The 22,074-nt window shown below is 41.1% G+C and overlaps 1 protein-coding gene across 1 annotated transcript in view; it reads left to right on the top strand.

The window, feature by feature from the left end:
* Positions 1–11,106: 11,106 nt before the first annotated feature.
* SEMA3E (semaphorin 3E) overlaps positions 11,107–22,074 on the top strand; it is a 61,130-nt gene continuing 50,162 nt past the window's right edge. The window contains exons 1-3 of the mRNA XM_015824967.1: positions 11,107–11,217; positions 16,747–16,806; positions 17,947–18,066. Of these exons, the coding sequence (XP_015680453.1) occupies positions 11,122–11,217; positions 16,747–16,806; positions 17,947–18,066 (276 nt within the window). The 5' untranslated portion in view covers positions 11,107–11,121. The remainder of the gene's footprint in view (positions 11,218–16,746; positions 16,807–17,946; positions 18,067–22,074) is intronic.

Here is a 22,074-nt window from a genome sequence, read left to right as displayed (position 1 = left end):
TCTTCAATTTGAGAGAGAGAGAGAAAGAGAGAGAGAGAGAGAGAGAGAGAGTAAGGAAAGAAAGAGAGAGAGAGAAAGAAAAAGAAAGAAAGAAAGAAAAAAGAAAGAGAAAGAGAAAGAAAGAATTCTGAACACCATCTAGATTGGTAGTAGACTGGTCTCTTTGATTCTGAAATTTTCACTTGTCCTGGCTAATTAAATGCACTGCACATTAAGTAAAGTTCTCATCTGTCAGCGTCACAATTTTTAAACTCCACAAAAAAGGTAAACAGCTTGAGGGGTGTATAACTTTGGCATACTTCCATAAGTGAAATGGATGAAAAAATAAGATGCATAAAGTACTAAGTAGATCTCAAAGAAAGCTGCCTTCCACTCAAGTTCGGTGCTTGTTATCTTGAGAAGCTTTAAGTTGGGTAATGTTGATACTATAATTAGAGATGGGGGTTCCAAGTACATCAGTTATAGAATGTATTGTGAATTATTATGAATTTGCTGCAATTAGGATTGTTCCATCCCACCTGAATTTCCTAAGGCAATTGATTTAGCTAATAAATTTATTATTTCATGTTATTCCAGTAATATCCACTTTAGGAAAGTTCAGGAAGTGATTCCAGTTCAGTTTCCAATTCAGTTTCATGCCTTATCTATAAGCAAATCCATAAAACATCAGGTCTTCAATCCTGGTATTAGCAAAAAGTCCACAAAGAATTCCAGAAAGTGGCAAAAAAAAAGTTTTATTTAAACCTGAAGATAGACCTAGTTTATATTATGTGGAGTCCTTGGCCCTCTCTGGGCTTGGTTTGCTTGCAGACATTTCATTACCTGTCTAAGTAATATCATCAGTGCTAGTGCGTGTGGGGTTTTTTCTTCCTGTCACTAACTTGCCCTGCCCGTCTTAGTGGGGGTTAGTGGTTTCTCCTTAATGGCTCCTTGATTAGGGTGTTGTTTTCTGCTTGACTATTTGCCTGCTTATCTGGGTGTTGGCTGCTGGATAGGAGGTGTTTTGGTTTTGTTGTTTTGTTCTTAGCTTGTTTATTGTCTCTTTTGGATGATCTGCAAATGTGGTTTATCCCTATGTCTCTGTTGAGTGCTGATTTATCTGAATGCCAACCTTCCAGGAATTTCCTGGTGTTTTAATACTTAGTTTAGAGTAGGAAGTTCATTGTTTCCCAGTTGAAATTATGGTTGGGTCTGTCCATGTATTCTGGGATTAAGATGTTTTCATTGTGCCTTTTGACAGCTAGTTGGTGTCCATGGATGCATTCTGCTAGCCAGAACTGGTTAACATCTGGGTCCCCAGTGTGGTATTTGTGGCTGGGCATTATGGTCCTGTATTTTGGTTCAAAGGCAGGCTCAGGTGACAGACAACGTCATGCAAAAGCTAAAGAAGATGGTGGAAATCAACCTTACCTATTTTGTCTGGTAAAAAGGTGTTTTGGAATCACCCATCTCTATTTCAACCGCTTTTCTATGAAAGTCCCTTTAATAGAATCACAACATTACAAATGTTTAACTGCCCAATATGGATTGCAGCATTTTACAAAGCAACAATCCACGGAAGATGCCAGTTGTACAAAAAATGAAGAAGACATACACCATGCACCCAGTGCACTGACCTGCAATATACTGATTACAGAGCAAAGCAGAATTTCCAGCTTCTAGTTTAATTTCAGAAAGTGACAGAACATACCTCACCTGGGCTGACCTCTGAAAAAGTAATAAACAGGCTCAAACCTTGTTAGGTGGAATTGCCCACCTGGAAAAATTTGCAGCGCAAGTCAAACACAAGAAAGAAAGAAAAAATAGCAAAGCACATCTGTATAGTTGCCCAGAAAATTTCATAAACTATGTTCTCCAGGACCTCATCTAGAGAGAGACTATTCTCCTTGCTTAGATAATTTCATATATAGTTACCTTTTCTGCAGTCTCTCTGATATATCCTTAAATTCTACTTTCTTAACTGTACCATGACTATAACTGGATTGTTCTAGTCAGACGGCCCCACCGTTGGAGACATTCCCTCAAAGTTGTAATTTTAACGTCTTTTTCCTGCAATCCTTACTTAAGTTAAATTATAAGGTGATCTTAACATTTTAAGAAGGTTCAGGCGTTTTCACAACTGAGTCATACTTAACAATTCTATTATTAGAGCTGAGACAGAAAGCATCTACATCTCGCCAAGGGTCACTGATATCTCCAGTGGTTTTTGGAAAGCTAAAATGCAGATATCTTTCTTTTAATTCCAAACAGGGGTGAAGCAAATAAAGGGAGCGTGACATGAAAGTATCCCTTACTTGTTAAGTTGGCTCCAAAGCAGAAAACGTTGTGCTCCACTTCTTAGCGCTAAACTCCCACCATCCTGCAAGTAAACAAAACCTTTCAAAAGAAGGAAAAAATAGCAGGTAACCAAAGGCTTTGATCTCTCCTTCTTGGCAGGCCTGTGCTATTGCAGAAATAAAGCCACTGGAAGTTGTTACAGTTAAATAATGCATCTCTAAGTGGTTACATATTTCTTATATTTGGTAAATAGGGGAGGCCGTCTCTGATGTCTCGCTTGCTTCTGATCTCTTATTAAATAAGAACAAGTTGTTTTCTTTCAGCATCTGCCCTAGGATATAATCTGGCTGCTTATAGAATACAGATCTACTTTGAACATGTTATGAAATTGTACCAACTTACCAACTGTACCAACTAAGGAAATAATAATTTTCAGCCAGTAATAAAGACCGACTGAAATGTATGGCTGCAGTGTTGTTTTCTGTATTTTTACAGCTAAATTAAATGCTTTTGGCAACATGAGGCAGAGCGGCAAGGATAATAATAATAATAATAATAATAATAATAATAATAATAATAATAATAATAATAATAATAATAATAATATTATTATTATTATTATTAATAATAATAATAAAAGTTGGAAGGGACCTTGGAGGTCATCTAGTCTAACACCTGCTCAGGCAGGAAACTCTATACCAGACATGTCAAACTCGCGACGTCACATGATGTCGCGCAATCTATTGAACTTTTTCCCCATTGCCAGTAATGGGGTGGGCGTGGTTTCCTCGTGACACGTCTGGCCCGCGGGCCAGCAGTTTGATACCTCTGCCATATAATATTTCAGATAAATGGCTGTCCAGTCTCTTCTTAAAAACTTCCAGTGTTGGAGCATTCACAGCTTCTGGAGCCAGGTTGTTCCACTGGTTAATTGTTCTAACCGTCAGGAAGTTTCTCCTTAGTTCTAGGTTGCTTCTCTCTTTGGTTAGTTTCCATCCGTTGCTTCTTGTCCTGCCTTCAGGTGCTTTGGAGAATAGCTTGACTCCCTCTTCTTTGTGGCAGCCCCTGAGATATTGGAACACTGCTATCATGTTCCCCCTCGTCCTTCTCTTCATTAAACTAGACATACCCAATTCCAGCAACCGTTCCTTATATATTTTAGCCTCCAGACCCCTAATCATCTTTGTTGCTCTTCTCTGTACTCTTTCTAGAGTCTCAACATCTTTTTTACATGGTGGTGACCAAAACTGGATGCCGTATTCCAAGTTTGGTTTCTCCTTTGGTGCCTGACATTTCAGCAGCCATTCTTCACTTCTTCCAGGCAGGCCTAAGCCGTCCATTAAGTTTAGGAACTTGCTCCATTTAAATAAATGAATAGCTGACATTCGCATTAAGCTGCATTTTGATTTCATTAACTCAGCACTCCTGTGAATATGCAAAGCCCATGAAAGCAAGTCTTAAATCAGGCAATAAAGCCACAAATGGTTTCACTTTAATGCACAATACATTAAACAGAAAAAACGAATTGGGTGGAGGGAGAGAGAAGATCGGGGGGGGGGCTGTAGACCTGGTACTGTACTGTAACAGATTGGTAAACTCTGATGGTCCTTCACCAACATCAGAGCAGATGTTAGTTATTAATACCAACCAGGATACCCAAGATTGTAGAAACCACATTTTAATGGATTATGCGCTGGGTACAAATCTCAGATTCTTCATGGTTAGGAGAAGGAGGCTAAATCTGAGCTTTTGTTTGCATCAGTTGAGATACATCGCATTGCATCATACTTTACAAATACGTGTGGCTACCTTGCCATGACTTGGAAATTTTGACCCAGACACGTAATCTTCATCCTGCTCTTTTTTATAAAGAAGAAATGTGCAGACAAATTACATCCATCTAACTCTTTTAATAGTGGGCTTCTAATTCGTAAAATGGAGCAATAAAGACAGAATATTTTTTCGGAATATTCCATAGGCCACCTGTGAAGTTCTCTGTAAATCATATTTGTCTTCTGTTATTTCTGCCCCAATGTGCTACCTATTATCATGTCTTAACTCCCTTTTCATAAGGAAAATATAGTTACCATCTAGCAACTGGGTTATTCAAAACATCAGGCCCAAAGGACAACTGCTTTCCTTGGTTTAAAAAACATACAATCCTTGCTTAGCTTAATCTCATGGTAATGCTCATGCCCACATCTCTGCTTATAATTACCAGGATTGCGCCATGTATCAGATTCAAAAGGGAAAAAGTCTTTTTGAGCAAAACAGGGTGCTCCTGTAGCTAGGACCATCTACGTCTCTGTAAAGCAGCTGCAATTTTTCCCAGGAATGTGCAGCTGCAATGAAATCCTGAGAAAAGATGACAATTCACAAAGAAAGATTGCAAAAAAAAAAATGTACGAAGAACAAATTGATCATACAATGTGCAGCTCCTTTATGTAGCCTGGGGAAAACGATAATTAAATTTTAATGGGCTTTGCCAGTAGGAGATTATTCTTTGGAATGCAACTAAAATTCCTGCTAATAATCTGCAGAACGTTTGGATATCCAAAGAAGGAAAGAAACTGTAATTTATACCAACTGTTAAATTTTTGTTGGCTGTTTAAGATAAGAAACATGTGACCTTATCTCCCACAAGTCAATAAATTCCTGTATTTTGGAATAAGTGATATTTTTGTGGTGGTTACATGAATTGAAATCTCAGCCCATGCTATATTTTTTTTTCCTACAGATTGCATCAGTCAAAAATTATTTTTCATGCAGGAAAGGTTGACCTTAGTTTTTGACAAGGCAAAAAGCTAAAGATGCCTTGAGTCAAGCTTGACTTCTGGTATTGCATCTATAGCACCATAGAGGTTTCGTGGGAACAAGGCTTACCAGTCCAGACAAAATCAGGTGCTTGCAAAGAAATGACATTTTTACTTCTGGTTTATGTGCTGTTTCTCTTTTATCCACTCTGGATTCAGTTTTCCAAAGTTGCACTGGATTCATCCTTCCACTTCTTAGGCTTACTACACAGTGTATCCTTTGGACTCTCTCTCTGTCACAGAATCTTCTGAAAGAAGAAGCTTCGTTTGCTTGTCAAATTGCTATAGAACAGTGGTTTTCAACCTTTTTAATGCTGCGACCCCCAACCGGTCGTAAGTCGAGGACTAAACCGGTCGTAAGTCGAGGACTAAACCGGTCGTAAGTCAAGGACTACCCAACCGGTCGTAAGTCGAGGACTTTCCCTTCCCGGGAGCGCCGCGCATGCGTGGTTCCGCCCCCTGCGCCGGCCGAGGCGTAGCTGGCAAGCGGCAGAGACGGAGCAGGCCGACCACCAGCTGGCCCAGCCCAAGGGAGGTAAGGCACCCGCTGGAAAAGGGGAAAAAAATGGCGGACAGCCTTGCTTGGCGACCCCCGTGAAATGGTCGATCGACCCCAAATGGGGTCGCGACCCATAGGTTGAGAACTGCTGCTATAGAAAGAATGCCACTCGGCTCTTTTATGACTCGTGGACTTCAACTCCCAGAATTCCTGAGCCAGCTATTCCTGAGCTATGCTGGCTTAGGAATTCTGGGAGTTGAAGTCCGCAAGTCATAAAAGAGCCAAGGTTGCCTACCCCTGAAGCAATAAGCATATCCTGACTGAATAAACCGTTTTCCCCAAGGATTTGTCTGCCTGCATAAGTAGAAGACTGAACTGCACTTTATGAACCATGTTTTTCCTAAAATTTAATAAAATGTACTACATGAGCTTTCAGCCACTACAAGTATACATGATGTACATTGTATGTTAATTATATTCTTGGCAAATGATCAGTGTGAATTTTGTCCTTTTATTATGTATCACAGAAAGCTAGTTTGGAGTGGTTAAGGCATCAGGTTAGGAACCAGGAGACTGTGAATTCTAGTCCTGCTTCAGGCATAAGGTCAGCTGGGTGACCTTGGGCCAGTCATTTTCTCTCAGCCCTAAGAAAGAGGCAGCGACAAAACCTTTCCAAGAAAACTCAGGGACTTCTCCAGGCAGTCTCTGAGAATTGGACATGACTGAATGGAAGAAAAAAAATAATCTTACAGTACAAGAGTTCCTTTTTCTTAACACATGGATGTTTATTTTATATAGCTAAATGTTCAGAAGGCATAGATTTGACGATGGATTTAAGTGGGGGTGTAAGTGAACTCTCAGCAATTTGCAGAATGTTAGGGGCACATTCTGCAGTCATGAAGCAGGTCGACAAAAGATCAATGGTTCTGAACTAAAGACTGCTTTTGTACAGAAATTAGATATACAATTAATGTAATAGTACATTGTATGCCTAATAAAAGCCAGAGATGGCAAACTTTGCATTCCTTTAAAAAATGCATGTACATTCCACGTGCCAATATTCAAGAAGGCAACAAGGCCCTTCAAAATAAAATAAAAAAAGCATTTACCGTAGGTATTTCAGACATGTATTACCAGTAATAGGTTTTCTGGATCTAGTAATACAGTAAGCTGAATATTTTGCAATGCAGAGATTCCTAGAATTGTGAAACCAAAGGAGCCAATTCGAGCATCAACAAAAAAATTCAGAGAAGAGCAACTAAGATGGTCAAAGGCCTGGAGACCAAAACGTATGAAGAATGGCTGCGGGACTTGGGTTTGGCCAGTCTAAAGAAAAGAAGAAGTAGGGGAGACATGATAGTATTCCAGTATCTGAGGGGCTGCCACAAAGAAGAGGGGGTCAGGTTGTTCACCAGAGCACCAGAGGGAACGACGAGAAACAATGGTTGGAAGTTTATCAAAGAGAGAAGCAACCTGGAATTAAGGAGAAACTTCCTGACAGTAAGGACAATCAACCAGTGGAACAACTTGCCTCCAGAAATCGTGGGCACTCTATCACTGGAAGTTTTTAAAAAGAGACTGGACAATCACCTGTCTGACATGGTATAGGTCCTCCTGCTTGAGCAGGGGGCTGGACTAGAAGACCTCCAAGGTCCCTTCCAGCTCTATTTTATTCTATTCTAAGATTCTAAGCTGTTCCTCCCTGGAGGAACACCTGTGAAAGCCGCCTCTTGTCTCTCCCTGAGGTCATCCAGCCTGGGCAATTAGCCCCCTTGTCAAAATGTTCTGACGTTTAACCAGAAATGGCCTTCCCATAACTAAATCCAGTACTCCTTGTCCCGTAGTCTGGCATAAGTCAGAAGTGGGCTTTGATATTTTTGTGTGACCTACTTTTGAAGTGTTTGAAAAGTTCCCTGAACTCAAGAGATTGCCAATTCCTTCCACCTCTCCTCCTGAGACTTCACTTTTTAACCCCCTGATCATCTTCCCTGGCATCGTGATGGAAGCCGTGATACAAGGTGGCCTAGGATCAGTGGTGGGATTCAAATATGTGAACAACAGGTTCTCTATGTGGATGCCGCTTCCAGAAGTCCATTCTGGGCCTGGGTGACAAAAAAATTAGCTACCAGTTCTGCCAAAGTGATGCGAACTGGCTGAATCCCACCACTGCCTAGGCCAGGGGTAGGCAGCCTTGGCTCTTTTATGACTCGTGGACTTCAACTCCCAGAATTCCTGAGCCAGCATGGCTCAGCTTGGAAACTCCCTTTCCCCTCAGCATGGCTGGCTCAGGAATTATGGGAGTTGAAGTCCACGAGTCATAAAAGAGCCAAGGTTGCCTACCCCTGGCCTAGGCCCTAGGATGCCAGGTTCATACATTGAGGTACCCAAAACTAAGGCCAAATCTGGTTTTAAGATTAAGAGGCTTTCATTGATACTTTTAAAATCAATCTTCAAAATGTTGTAATTGATTGAGGCAAATGTAAATGACAAGAGCAAGGACAATCTGGCGAATGCTAATCGGTTGTAAGTAATTGTTTCATTTACAATGATCAAATGGGATTTCATTGCAATTATGCTTTAGAGATTAGAGTATTTATTTTATAATTCCCAAATCTTGTTTCCTTTTCCCCCTCTTTTTTCCACCTGTTTACTTCTTTGTTAATAATGTTCATTTTTAAAAGATGGTTAAGTCCTTTTTTTGGTTCACTCCTCCATTAGGAATTTTAAAAATCCTAATAAATTATATTCCTTGGCAGTGTGCATCCTGGTATGTATTACCTGGTATGTATAACCAGATTCCATGATTTCAGGAATCCCATTTATCAGTGTTTTCCTGAATTGAAAGTTGAAATACGAGATGCCATTATGATGCCTCTTCATGTTACATGAATTTCGTAGATGATTCCATTAAGCAGGTTTAATATCGTCTTGCTTGGAAAGCTGTGGCCTGCATAAATAAATCCTTGACATGCTTAGCGTGTTCTAAATTCTAATCAACAGTTTGAAATAATTATGTTTTGAAAGAGTAACCTGTGGAACATAATGAAAGTGGAAAAGATTTTTCAAAAGGTTGAACATGAGGAATAAGCAAAATAAACTAATAAAATCTTTTATCTTTTCACCATAAGAAAGCTCTTCGCAAAGTATCATTTGTAAATTAATATTTACTCGGTACCTGTTGATTAAGTTGATAGTAGTTTAGGCACTTCACATTGATAAACTCTCATTTTAACAAATTTATGGAGGAGTAAATCAACTGTTCTAAGTTAACAGTTTTAGAAAATAATGAGCACCCTTGACCTTTGGATTGTTTTATATAGCTTTTCATGATTCAGATGAAAACAGAAATACTGTGTACACTTACCAGAGGCTACTTTAAACCCTACGATACGATGGAGGGTTCAAAGGAAACTGAAGCCTCTTCAAGTTGAGCTTGATTCCTGGTGACTTTAAACAATTACGTAGTTTTCCTCCCAACAAAAACAATTGACTTGCCACTGCTTTCTCCTAGGTTTTTGGACTTTTGCTTTTTTGTTTTTTTGTTTTTTGTTTTACTTCCCCATGTAAAAAAAATGTACAGTCTGGAATTCCCTAACACAGTGATGGCGAACCTTTTAGAGACCGAGTGCCCAAAAACTGGCCCCAGCCCCACTCCACCCCCTGCCCCGCCCCCACCCCGCCTGCCCACAGGGCCATTCACTGCCTCCAGGGCCTGCCGCAGATCGCCCAGCAGCGCCATGGTGGCCACACCCTCTGCCCGCGCCCCGCATCAACTCTGCACGATGGGGCGTGAGGGCAGAGTCTTGTCTATGCTGCCTGTCTGCCATGTCCTTGGCTGCACTGCTTCGCGTGGGCCACGCTCGGGGGTGACTTTCCTCCAGGGGGGCTGCTGCTAAGGAGGGGGTCACGGGGGGAGGCAAGGCTGGGGCAACGGCACGTGTGCCCACAGAGAGGGCTCTGAGTGCCACCTCTGGCACCCGTGCCATAGGTTCACCACCACTGCCCTAACAGATCCAACCCTTGCTTAGTTTCCGAGCCCAGACAAAATCAGCCAGGCTCAAGTTTGGATGAGCTTCATGGAGAACGGAAGGGAAGGGAAGGGAAGGGAAGGGAAGGGAGGAAGGGGCAAGCAAGCAAGAAAAGGGAGAAAACTTGTTGAGGTGTTTTTAAGGGTGCTAAATTCACCACCAGGCGAGTAGCCCATCTCTCCTAATCTTCACAGACAAGCTACAAGGTGTCCTCAACCATTTGCGTCTTCAGCTTGTTCTTTTGCTTCTTTTATTCTCATCAACATACATAAAGCAACTCTTTCAATTTGCGTTATTTAGAGGTGGGGGCTGCTCTTCTTCCTATAGATAAATGCAGTGTTGCAGTAATTTAAAGACTGACGCTTGCAGCAGCATTATTTTTGGAAGTCAAGGTAACTACCTCAGCTCGGTAGGATCAGAAGCGTGCAGACTCCAACTCATCTTAAGCTTGTCAGAATTCTGAGAATTCCAGAATTTAGAATATGCTTTTAGTACTAATGGGAGTAATGTTTCATACAGATGTAGAAGACCAATGAAGGAGAATATTTGTAGCTCAGGGTGGAAGTGAGGGGTCCTTGGTGCTCTCTGAGCTTGCTTGTTTTCTTGCAGACGTTTCATTACCCAACTAGGTAACTGCATCAGTGTTAGAAGGAAGGAGGAGAAGGAGAAGGAGGAAGACTGTGGGGCCCTTGGTACTCTCTGAGCTTGCTTATTTTCTTGCAGACGTTTCATTACCCTAACTAGGTAAAATCATCTGTGCTAGTAAGGAGTGCTGTTTGTTGTCGGTTTATATTCTGGTGTCTTGCCTGTCTGGCTGGGTGGGGCAGTCTTAGGGATTCTTTAGTTGGGCTGATGAAGTTACCTAGTTAGGGTAATGAAATGTCTGCAAGAAAACAAGCAAGCTCAGAGACCACCAAGGACCCCTCAGATATAGAAGAGTTGTACTAAGGGCATACTTCTTTCTTTCTGCTGTAGTGTAGGATTCCTGCACTGGTCAGGTATAGTCACCATCAGAGGTCACCAACCTTTGGGCACCAGGGATCGATTCCGTAGAGAGAAGTTTTTCCGCGGACCGGAGGGGGCGTGGTTTTGTTTGCTGCCTGCATCCTGCGGATGGCGCTTTCCTTGTTTGTGCGGACCGGTTGCTGGCATGCCGCGGCCTGGTACTGGTCCACGGACCGGGGGTTGGGGACCCTGGTTTAGATGATCTCCAATATGCTTTCCAACTCTTATATTCGGCAACTCTACGAATAAAATCTTTGTATGCATTGATGCTTGGTTGTACAGAAATAAGATAACCTACATGTAGCCCTCTAAAGAATTTTGAAAGTCAAGACAGGGCAGCTATTTTCCTAACATCTAGAAGAACGTGAACGTAGCGTTACCAGTGTCCCATCCCTATATCCGTGTTGGTAACGCCTAGTCTGGTTGTATTTCAGAGCTGTGGAATATGAACCGAACGTCAGTTTTTCATAGTCCGTCTGGATCGCTTGGGCTTCATGTAATGCTTGTGGACGAGTATCAAGATCGGCTGTTTATTGGAGGAAAAAACCTGATATATTCTCTCAGCTTAGACCGAGTCAGTGAAAATTACAGAGAGGTACAGTACAATTTACATATCCTACGCTAATGGAGGAACTGAATTTTTGAAGCATGAGAAAAAAGGGGGGATGGGGGGGCTTGGATTTTCGAGGGTTTAGACATGGCATTTAAGGAGCACCCACCCTCAAGAGCTTTGACTGAGCAGGCTCATTCCAAAATATTCATTATATGGCGGCTCATTACCCTGGCAGATTACATTTCTAACTTTTCCACTGAATTACCGTAATTAAAAGAGAGATGGCAGTTTATTTTCTTTTTGTGTTTGACATCCCTTTGATTGTTTAGCCTCCTCCATGGGCCCATTGTTGTGAGATACCCTAAGACAGGGGTAGGCAACCTTGGCTCTTTTATGACTCGTGGACTTCAACTCCCAGAATCCCTGAGCCAGCCGTGCTGGGGGGAAAGGGAGAGGTTTCCATGCTGAGCCATGCTGGCTCAGGAATTCTGGGAGTTGAAGTCCACGAGTCATAAAAGAGCCAAGGTTGCCTATCCCTGTCCTAAGAGGTGAGATAGTCGCTCCTTTCTGCCAAGCAGATCCTCATGTCCAAGAGTAAAAGATTCTTCTGCCCCAAACTAGGTACAGATAGGATGTATACATGGTATAGTTCAGCTACTTTGGGAACAGCAGTTTGCCCCCGTGGGTTAGCCAGTTAAACTGCACTGGTTTATTAAGTCGCATTGTGAATTGTTTAAAATCCCAGTCTTTTCCATTTGCCTTTTTTAAAAGTATGAAAACCTTTAAAGAAAGATCTTTATCAGATTTGCAGGATATATGGTTTCAAGATCAATGGGCAGCTGCAGCTGTAAACACTCGAATAAAGACATGATAAAATCAGCAGGGCACCAGAAGGGAATAGTACAAAATGCCACGTACCCTGTGAGGGCTCAGCCACTCGCTTGCAACCGAAACCGGGGTGGTGGTGGTGGGGTTCAACTGGACTTCCCAAACGGCCCCCAAACCCTTTGATCTCTCTCGTACCCACGGAGAGAAAGAGACCCAGAGAAGAGCAGCCGTCGCCAGTGGTTTTCAGTGAGTGAATTGGAGTGAACTAAATAAGCAGGGAATGCATTAAATATTGTGGGATTAATCATGCTTACTCTAGTTAATTGAATTAATAACGGTTAACTGATGAGAAAGGGATGGGGCCAAGCAGACAGAGGGGGAATTAAATGCATCAGAAATAATCATACTTAATCGATTTCATTAATGGAATGAGAGCAGGAGAAAGGAAGCAAACTCAGAGGGAAATGGGTGCCCAAGAACGTATCTCATTAATGGATTCTGATAAGGTTCAATTTGTTTGCTTAATTTGTTTACTTTAGAACCCGCGGGGCCCTGCCCCCTTTTCTGCTTTCATCTTGCCTCTTTTGTGGGACTTGGGAAACCACACAAAGGGGGTCTGGGAATCATCTGCTTTGCCGGCCTCTGCTCTACGTAGCCTTAGATTTCTCCGCCGAATCATTTTTATTGATGTGTTTCCTGCCTTTATTATTTTTTTATAAATAATATATAATATTCAAGACAGTGAAGATATCCAACACACCTTCCTCCTCCTATTTTCCCCACAACAACAACCCCACAACAATAACTCAATGCCTTTGCGCAAAAATGGAAGAGTAAGGAAATTCCCACAGAGGAAGAGTTAATACATAAAATATTAGCATGTGCAGAAATGGACAGGCTCACAATGATACTAAAAGATAAATGTGGATCAATTTTTTTTGAAACCTGGGATAAATTTTACCGCTGGAGGAATTTGAAAAGGACGGCTGGGATTAAAGACGAATGTTAAGATAGAAATGTATGTTACTTTAGAATAGATAATGTATATAAAATTTAATGTATATGTAGAGATAATGAATTGATTGTAAAATATGGTATAATCTGATAAGAATGTATATACTGGAATGTCACGTCAAATCCAATGTTTCTTTTTAATTGTTTTATAAATAATTTTTTTAAAAAAAAAACAAAAAAACAATAACTCAATGGATTGGGCTGAGAGAGAATGACTGGCCCAATGTCACCCAGGTTGCTTTCACGGCTAAGGCAGGACTAGAACTCACCATCTCCTGGTGATTGCCCCAAAGTCACCCAGCTGCTTTTTCATTCCCAAGATGGGACTTGAACTCACCCCACTTTCTAGCCTTCACCACTAGACCAAACTGGCTGTCCTCATAAAATGGCAAGTTGGTAAGGAGTTTGGACATCATCTAGTGCAGAGGTAAGCAACCTTGGTTCTTTTATGACTCGTGGACTTCAACTCCCAGAATTCCTGAGCCAGCCATGCTGGGAGTTGAAGTCCACGAGTCATAAAAGAGCCAAGGTTGCCTACCCCCGATCTAGTGCAACATCCCCAGCTGATGGCCTTCCAGCCTCTCCAGTAGAGAATCTATCTCCACCCAAGATCCTTGATTCCCCTGCTGAACAGCTCTAACCACTAGACAAGCTTTCCTGATCATTCTCCTTGAATTAAAACCCATTGTCTCTTGTCCTGTTTTCTGGAACAATTTAATTCTGACCCATCTTAATTCTGTCCCATACCCGACAGTTATCAGTTATCTTGGGTCCCTGCAGTCTTCTACAAGCCAAACAGACCTCCATCCTGGGCCAACAATTACAAGTTCAGGAAGTCACTTCTAAGGTCTTCACAACAGGCCTTAATCTCAGGATTACACAGGAACCTGGGAGTTCAGAAAAAACAAACAATCATGAGGTTCCATGCAGACAAATCCAAAATCCAGGAATCAGAGTGGAATCTTACACCAGGCTAACGGTCTGTCAGAGAATAAGAAGGAAATCAGGCCCAAGGTTGGATAGTGGTTTGTCCATTCAAGGTTGATTCCCAAGCCCTTGGTTTATAACCCTGACTCTAGCACGCCAGTTTCTACTGGGGAGCCTCACTGGTCATATATTTCTGTGCATGCAGAGGCTGCAATAGGATTTGTTCCTCAGTCAACTGACAATTTAAATACTACAGACATTCATCCTTCAAGAAAGCCTGTTCTTTCTGAACTCCACCTGCATATATCGGTCAGCCCCTTGCTTACCGAAATTACCGAGATCAGAAACCCGCCGAGTCCTATGGTGTGATTCTTAACAATCACAACCTCCAACTAAGTGTACCAAGAAAGATGCCTTCAAAAGTTCCTCGCATATTTTTCCTTAATTATCATCCCAGTTCCTCTCTCTGGACCAGCCCCATTTTACTAATATCCTTGTTATAATGCTATCCTCAGAATCAGATACAATATTCTAATCCGATTAATGAAGAATAGACCGGGATGATGACTTGTCTTGATTTTGACAGCCCAGCTTTTTTGATTCAGCACAGGACTGCACCTGGGGTTTTTGTTTGTCTCACTGTTGCATCACGTACAGGTTGTGATCTGAAAAGAAGCTTTTGTTTGGCATCTCACTCCGTCCCATTCCACATATGATCTAGCAGGCTAGCGAGCTCCTGTCATTTCAACATAGATGCCAAAGCATAAATTATTTATCTTTCTTGGTTCGCTTTAAAATATAAACTATGGTGGATGCAGCACAATTACTGGTGAAATTTAGAAAATACTTCAGCCTATGATTCTGTAAACTGTTATGATTGACAGCTTGCCAAAAGTTTTTTTTTTTTTATCCTGGCAAGTACTCAGTACCAAGCCATGGATGTCATCATTTTGAGTAATTTTCAGAGTTTGTATATCTTGAAGGAAAAATCATGGGGTGTGGCGGGGGGGGAAAGCATTTATAATCAATTAGTTTCTGGCTTTATGTGTCGTACAAATTCATCTTGCATTTTTTATGTGGAAAATATTTAGCAATTAAGGACTAGCAGTCAAGAAAAGGCACTGCATTATGAAAGAACTGTAAATTTATTTTTGGGCTGTCTGTATATATGTACAAAAGAACATTAGCCAAGTAGCTTTCGTCAAGTAGAAGATGGATTTATCCTTGATAAAATCCATTTGTTGGCTCAATAACTTGCTGGTGAGAAACTCTGAGTTTGCAAGATATTTAACTTCATACTCTTTGGCAAAGAGAAAGTGAAGTTTGGTGATCTAGAATATTGTGTCGGGCAGGGCTATGAATAGATTGGTTTGATTCCCACCAGTATAATATAGATAGGGTTATCTATCTATCTGTCTATCTATCTATCTATCTATCTATCTATCTATCTATCTATCTATCTATCTATCTATCTATCTTTCAAAATGTTTGCATATCATGAAAGCAATACACATCCAACTACATATGCATATACATCAGATGTCTACCATAACATGCAAAATTCCATAATACAAAATTATATTTTTTGCCCATCACATGCCAAACGTCTGGAGGTGGAAATCTGGAGAAGATACTTCCAGATGTTCTCTATAAAACATCACTTATATGTACTTCCAAGAAGAGCTGAGAAAACTGATTTTATCATAACTAAAACTGATTAATCTATCCCTGTGAACCTGGATCAAGGTTTTCTGATTTGGGGGAGATTCTGATGGAACACATAATTTGGCATTATTTGTCCTCTGTTAATATATTTTATTTAATTTTTTCCTGTTAGGTCAGATTCTTCTTTGCTCAGTTATTAGCAGATCCTACAAGACTACATGCACAGCTCCCACTGCACTCAAGCGTTCACCACTGTATGAAGGGGAAGCTACCATATTTCTCACATGCTTGCTATATGCTCATTGATTTAGTATCCATGTCCAGAATTTAATGAACACCTAAATATACATTAACATTTGTTCCTATAAGCCACCCAAGTAAGTCACCATGAGTTGGGAGGCAATATAAATTCATGGGGGAGAAGGGGGGAGAGGGGAGAGAGAGAAAACACATAGGATAGATAGATGACAGACAGACAGACAGAAGATAGGATAGAAAACATACATACTACATACATATTTTTGTCATCCAGTACTTCAGTCAAATACTAGTTTCCAATGTTAGTTCTTGATAATGAAAAGAAACATCGCCCAGCAAATTACTAAGAGATTCCACAGTGTAATAAAGCAGAATTTTGCTGCGTAGATGTGGCAACATAGAGATCACGCAGAAACAGAAGAGAGAAATATACTACTGATAAGCGATCTTAGTTTGAATGGTGAAACAAAAGAGAGATTGGTTAAAAGGATGAGGGACTCCTATTTCAAGGGCAGAATAATCAAGCGTTCCAGTGGGTATTATTAATGGATTTATGGGCAGGCTTTGCATTTAGAGGCATTTATAACAAGGAGGTTTGCTCAGTCATTACGCAAAGTGCTCCATACGGGGAAGAATGATTTGGTGCATAATTTTGCCTTATTAATCTGGCCAACTTTAGAACTGCAGTTGTTTTGGAGCAGTGTGTTTTCTTAACCTTAGCAACTTTAAAATCTGTGGACTTCAACTCCCAGACTTCCTCAGTAATAACAACCCTTTGAATGATAAGAAACCTTATGAAAAGCAAGTATTACATTAACATTTAATGAGAAAAATACGTAGTTATTACCAGCTTCTAAATGGAGCCCTGTTTTCTTGCAGATTCATTGGCCCAGCAGTTCCCAGCAGGTGGAAGAATGCACAATCAAAGGAAGATCGATGGTTTGTATCAACTGTGAAATACTTGCCTTGTATTTTTGCTGACTTTTGCCTGCTAATTAAAAGTTCAAAAGGATCTTGCTTTAATCTGGTTTGAGCAACATCCCACTCTGAGGCCGAAAGCAACCAGTTCAGTAATGGGACGCCCCTTTTATCTGAATGTTTGGGTTTATTTAACTGTAAAAGAATGTGAGGAAATGACAGAGTTTGTCACTAGAAAGTATAACAAATGGGGTAATTGTGAATATCCATTTGTGTCCTATATTCCTTTACTCACATCTCTCCTTCAGTGATCTTACACAGAGCGTCCAATAAAGATGCTCCTTCTCAGTTGCTTTCTCGGCTAAATGTTTCCTATTTTTCCTCCATGACTCAAGGAAGGGATCCCTCTCTCCTTCCTCCATTGTCTGTAGGCTGAAAGATCACGAACTGACTATGATCCCTTAGCGACCTTCTACGGCTGAGAGTGGATTTTCATCAGGGATTCCCTGTCAGTACCTGGATTATTACAGCAGATTGCTTAAATTCCCCCCCCCCTTCTAATAATCTCCTCAAGCAGAGTGAAGCCAGATTAACATGAGAGAGATTAAAAACAGACAGAACAGCCTGGAATCGGTTACTCTTCTTGAATAGCCAACTCCCAATTACTCAAGAACCATGAGATCTGATTCATGAATCATAACCCTTGGCCAGCTAGTAGCTGCACTCCCCTTCCTTGGGAGAGTTGTTAAAAGGTCTTGAAGACCTGCAGGCCAGGCCATATGGTCCTAGCAGATATACCGGGTAGAGAAGTGGAGAAGTATTGGCACTGACTCTTAGAGGTTCTGCTGTTTGCCCTCAAAGAGCTTACTACAGGTTTTGAATCCAACTGATGTAATGCATTTTTATAAGCTTGGCCTAAACCAGGGGTCTCCAGACTTGACAGCTTTAAGACTCGTGGACTTCAACTCCCAGAATTCCTCAGCCAGCATGGCTGGCTGAGGAATTCTGGGAGTTGAAGTCCACGAGTCTTTAAGCTGCCAAGTTTGAAGATCCCTGGCCTAAACTAAAAACTTAATAATGTCCCTAGAATAAGAAATAGAATTGCTTTTTTTTAAAAAAACCCTACTTTTTACCTCTATATTTTTATTTTTTCCCCCATAGGAGGAATGTGCCAATCACATCTGTGCTTTGCACCGATACAACCGAACGCATCTGCTGGCCTGTGGAACGGGAGCCTTCGATCCCGTCTGTGCTTTCGTCAGAGCCGGCCATCAGTCGGAGGTAAGACATACGCCACAGAAATCACGTCACACACGTGCCCACGTTACGCAGAGCCCAGGATGGAGGGCATCTTCAGGATTTGTTTCCCCACAGGATGGGAAATTGGACAAGGGATTCCCATTCAGTAAAATGTCTCCGAAAGACTGGCCTATCATTCCAGGCCAGGTTTTGAAGTCTGAGATACAAGATCCACAAGGAAATGCAGAAAAGATTTGGCTGGTTAGTTTGTGGATGGGGGGGGGGGGAAGAGAGAGAAGGGGGGGGTCAATATCAGAAAAGTTAAAGAAAACCAAATGTAATCTCTTTCCATTTGTTGGATATTAGATTCACCCCACTTCACCGGTTTTGCCATTCGTTTGGTAGAATGGTAGAAAAATTTTACTTAAGTTTGCATTTTTTTTTTCCTTGCAAGGAGCAAAAGTAGCCAGCCGGATACATTGTTTAAGAATGTCCTAATTCTTAATTAAGAAAAAAAAATAATGTCACTGCTGGTTGACTTACTGTAGGTCTTCTATATTCATCTGATCATTATTACTACTTACAAAATTAACCTGTGCAATAAATGTATAAATCACTGTTTACTATGACAGCAAATATGGGTGAGATTGATATGGTTGTCATTTTAATGTAGCTTTTTCTAACTTAGATATACCAACTAATACATAAATTGGACTGCAATTACTCCACATTTTTCTTTATGTATATCTTCTACAAAACCTGTTTATAATGCAAACTGAGTTAAATTGCTAAGTGCTTGCTAAATCCCTAATGTATATCTTCTACAAAACCTGTTTATAATGCAAACAGAGTTAAATTGCTAAATGCTTGCTAAATCCCTAATGTTAAATTTATCCCATGTGCTCATCACTTGTTTTCCAAACTGCCCTTCTAACCAGAGATTTATTAGTCACAAACCACAATGAAGTTTACATGATTTGATTGTGTTATATAATTCACACTTTTCCTGACAATAAACTAGAAGAAATAGGGGAAAGCATAACCAGAATTAGTTAGCACCTATATTAAATTATAGGAGAGAGACATAGGATTAAATTTACAACTAATTTTCCCTAGCCACACTTGCCAACCCAAAAAGAAAAGTATTAATGAATAATTTCTCTGGGAAATATTTTGAACATTTCTTTTAGATTTGGAAAAACTCCTAATTTCTTGGAGCACAATCCAGGAGTGATATTTAAATTGATGTAGAAATGCCTTATACCGGTCACATAGATTTGTCAGCAGTTATCCGTGGTTTGAAAGCCTGGTCTGAACTGGAGAAATAATTGTAAGACTGCCATTTGTGTTTATGCCTGCTCACTTAATCTGAACAAATTTTATTCCTGGGTTATGTAATGCATGCATACTCTATGTAAATTGTGAGAATGCCTTACCTTGCCACTTCAAGGCCGTCACATTTGTTCTTACTTGTGGGTTGTCACCAGTGATAAAGATTTGTGTAGATAAAACCCTGCTAGCAGGTTTACTCGTGCAGAATAAAAATTAAACAAACCGTTCCATATGTTAGCATTACAATACTAATTCCTCAGGAAATCCAAGATAAACATTACAGATCCAAATCTTTTAGGTTTTGAGGTCAAAAATGTGTGTCGTTGGGTATTAAAAGGTAAGATAAAGCCTTCTTTGAGTTAATTCTTGTAGACATTTAGGCAGGGTTTTTTTTTAGCAGTAATGCAGAAACCGTCCGCCATGTTTCTTCACCTTCCTGTCTAGTCTGTTTCATTGAGATTTCCACTGAAGCCTTGATTGACCAGGCCTGACCTTCACTATTTGTAAAGTCCATGGAAAGTTTGCAAGATTGCTTGTCAGATCAGATGAATATGACAACATAGAGAGGTATAGTGCAATAATCTCATTTACAGATATATTTCGCTATTTTTCTAAATAAGTTTCCATAAAATTCCTTATTGCCAACTGGAACTTGTAGAGCAGGGGTAGGCAAACTTGGCTCTTTTATGACTCATGGACTTCAACTCCCAGAATTCCTGAGCCAGCACAGCACAGCACAGCTGGCTCAGGAATTCTGGGAGTTGAAGTCCATGAGTCATAAAAGAGCCAAGGTTGCCTACCCCTGTTCTAGAAGTATCCACCACAGTTTTCCTTGGAATAAAGCTCGCTCGTAACAAGACATGTGTGCTTAACAGTGCTGGATGCTAGCAAGTCTCTTTGTGATGTCATACCACACCATACCTCAGACGTTGTGGCCAAGCAGCACAGTTTCCTCTAATCCAGAGGAATCCTGGACTGGGGTACTGTGAGGAACAGAGCCCAGGATCTGTGCAGGATCCTTATTTTGTAGGCAAAAAAAAAAAGCATTAAGAAACCCAGATAATAACTCTTCTTACATAATCAAATTACACAATGGTGACATGAGACGGTTACTGGAAGAACAAATTTGAGTGGGAAGAGCTGAAATGGCAGCTGATACCAGCCAAATGGAAGGATTTCGGCTTCTGGTCTGCCACTTCGGCTTTGAAGGCACACAGGGGACAAGAATGTTGGAGACCAGTCATTTGTGCTGTATGCCCGTCTGTCTATGTGAACTGACACACTTGGCGTACCAAAGATGTCCATTTTGTCTGGATATTTATTCAGATCTTTCCTTGTTATGCTTAGGCTTCAGGCTCAGGTAAGGTTCCTTAGGAAAAAAACTGATCAAAAATATACTCACAGCTTACGTGTTAACATTCTGGTAGCATCAGCTGATACTAACACTTTGCTTGTTTTGCCCAAAGTGAGGTTCTTGGACTTCAGTGTAAAAGCACGGCCTTCCCCTCCAGCGACATTGCTCTTTTGCCCCTGTGCTTAGGCACGTCTGGGCCCAAAGCCAATCAGAACATTTGGGGGGGGATGAGGCCCAGAAACCCCCTTTGTGAAAGTGACTAACCAGCAGGTGGTTCTCTTCCCTGGTATCCCAGCCATACTGTAAGGGATGGGCTGGAGAGTGGGCCAGTGTAGACCCTCTCCAGCTAACCGTCTTGTTGCTGGACGTGTCTTTCAAACACATACAGACGCGCCAGGGTGCTTCTCGTCTGCTTTAACTCTTCTGCTAAGTAATAAGCATAGTGAGGGTTAGTCAATAAATCTTCCCAAGGCAAGGAATAGATAATCCACTTCTCCAAGTAGACCATTTCTGGGTGGGGACTGTGTGGTTAAACACCAGCCCATTCCTTGAGCTGAGGGGCCATTAGAGATTGGGCATCTTTTCAAGCAGGCCCTCTCAATCATTTCTGCGTGATGATGGCTACACGGGCAGATTTCCCCAGCTTTCTCAGGGGAACTGTGAAATAAACTGATAACAGCTGTTGGAGGACCCATATGTGTACTATGGGATGTCAGCGTACATATGCATATGTGTATATATAGAAAGGGAAATAAAACTGACAAGGTGAAAAGCTCCATATTAATTGTCCCCCTAAGCAGAGTTATGCCATGTTGTTCCTCACACGATCCATCTGAAAAAGAAAGGAAACGTAGATAAATGAATATTGCTGTATTAGTAAGACATCTGTTAGGTTGGGTGAGTTGTATTAGTCAGGCGGAGCAATTGAAAAATGGGTTTTCCTCTCCTAGTAGGTTGTAAAGTCATTGCATAAATCCATCAGCTGAAAGAAAAGGCATGGAAATAAAGGATGGAGGCAGCCATGGGACACCTGAACAGCTAACAAATGGCCTGTAGCCAGCCCTTCTCTCGGCCACTTAGCTGGTGGATGGAGTCACCACCTTAGGAGAAAGAGACGTGTTGTCTGAATAATGAGCAGAGGAGGAGGAGGAGGAGGAGGAGGAGAAGGAGGAGGAGAAGAAGGAGAAGGAGAAGGAGAAGGAGAAGGAGAAGAAGAAGAAGAAGAAGAAGAAGAAGAAGAAGAAGAAGAAGAAGAAGAAGAAGAAGAAGAAGAAGAAGAAGAAGAAGAAGAAGAAGAAGAAGAAGAAGAAGAAGAAGAAGAAGAAGAAGAAGAAGAAGAAGAAGAAGAAGAAGAAGAAGAAGAA

Source organism: Protobothrops mucrosquamatus, unplaced genomic scaffold (assembly GCF_001527695.2).
Source record: "Protobothrops mucrosquamatus isolate PMUCROS unplaced genomic scaffold, P.Mucros_1.0 scaffold2433, whole genome shotgun sequence".
NCBI lineage: Eukaryota > Metazoa > Chordata > Lepidosauria > Squamata > Viperidae > Protobothrops > Protobothrops mucrosquamatus.
This window is presented reverse-complemented; position numbering and strand designations above follow the sequence as displayed.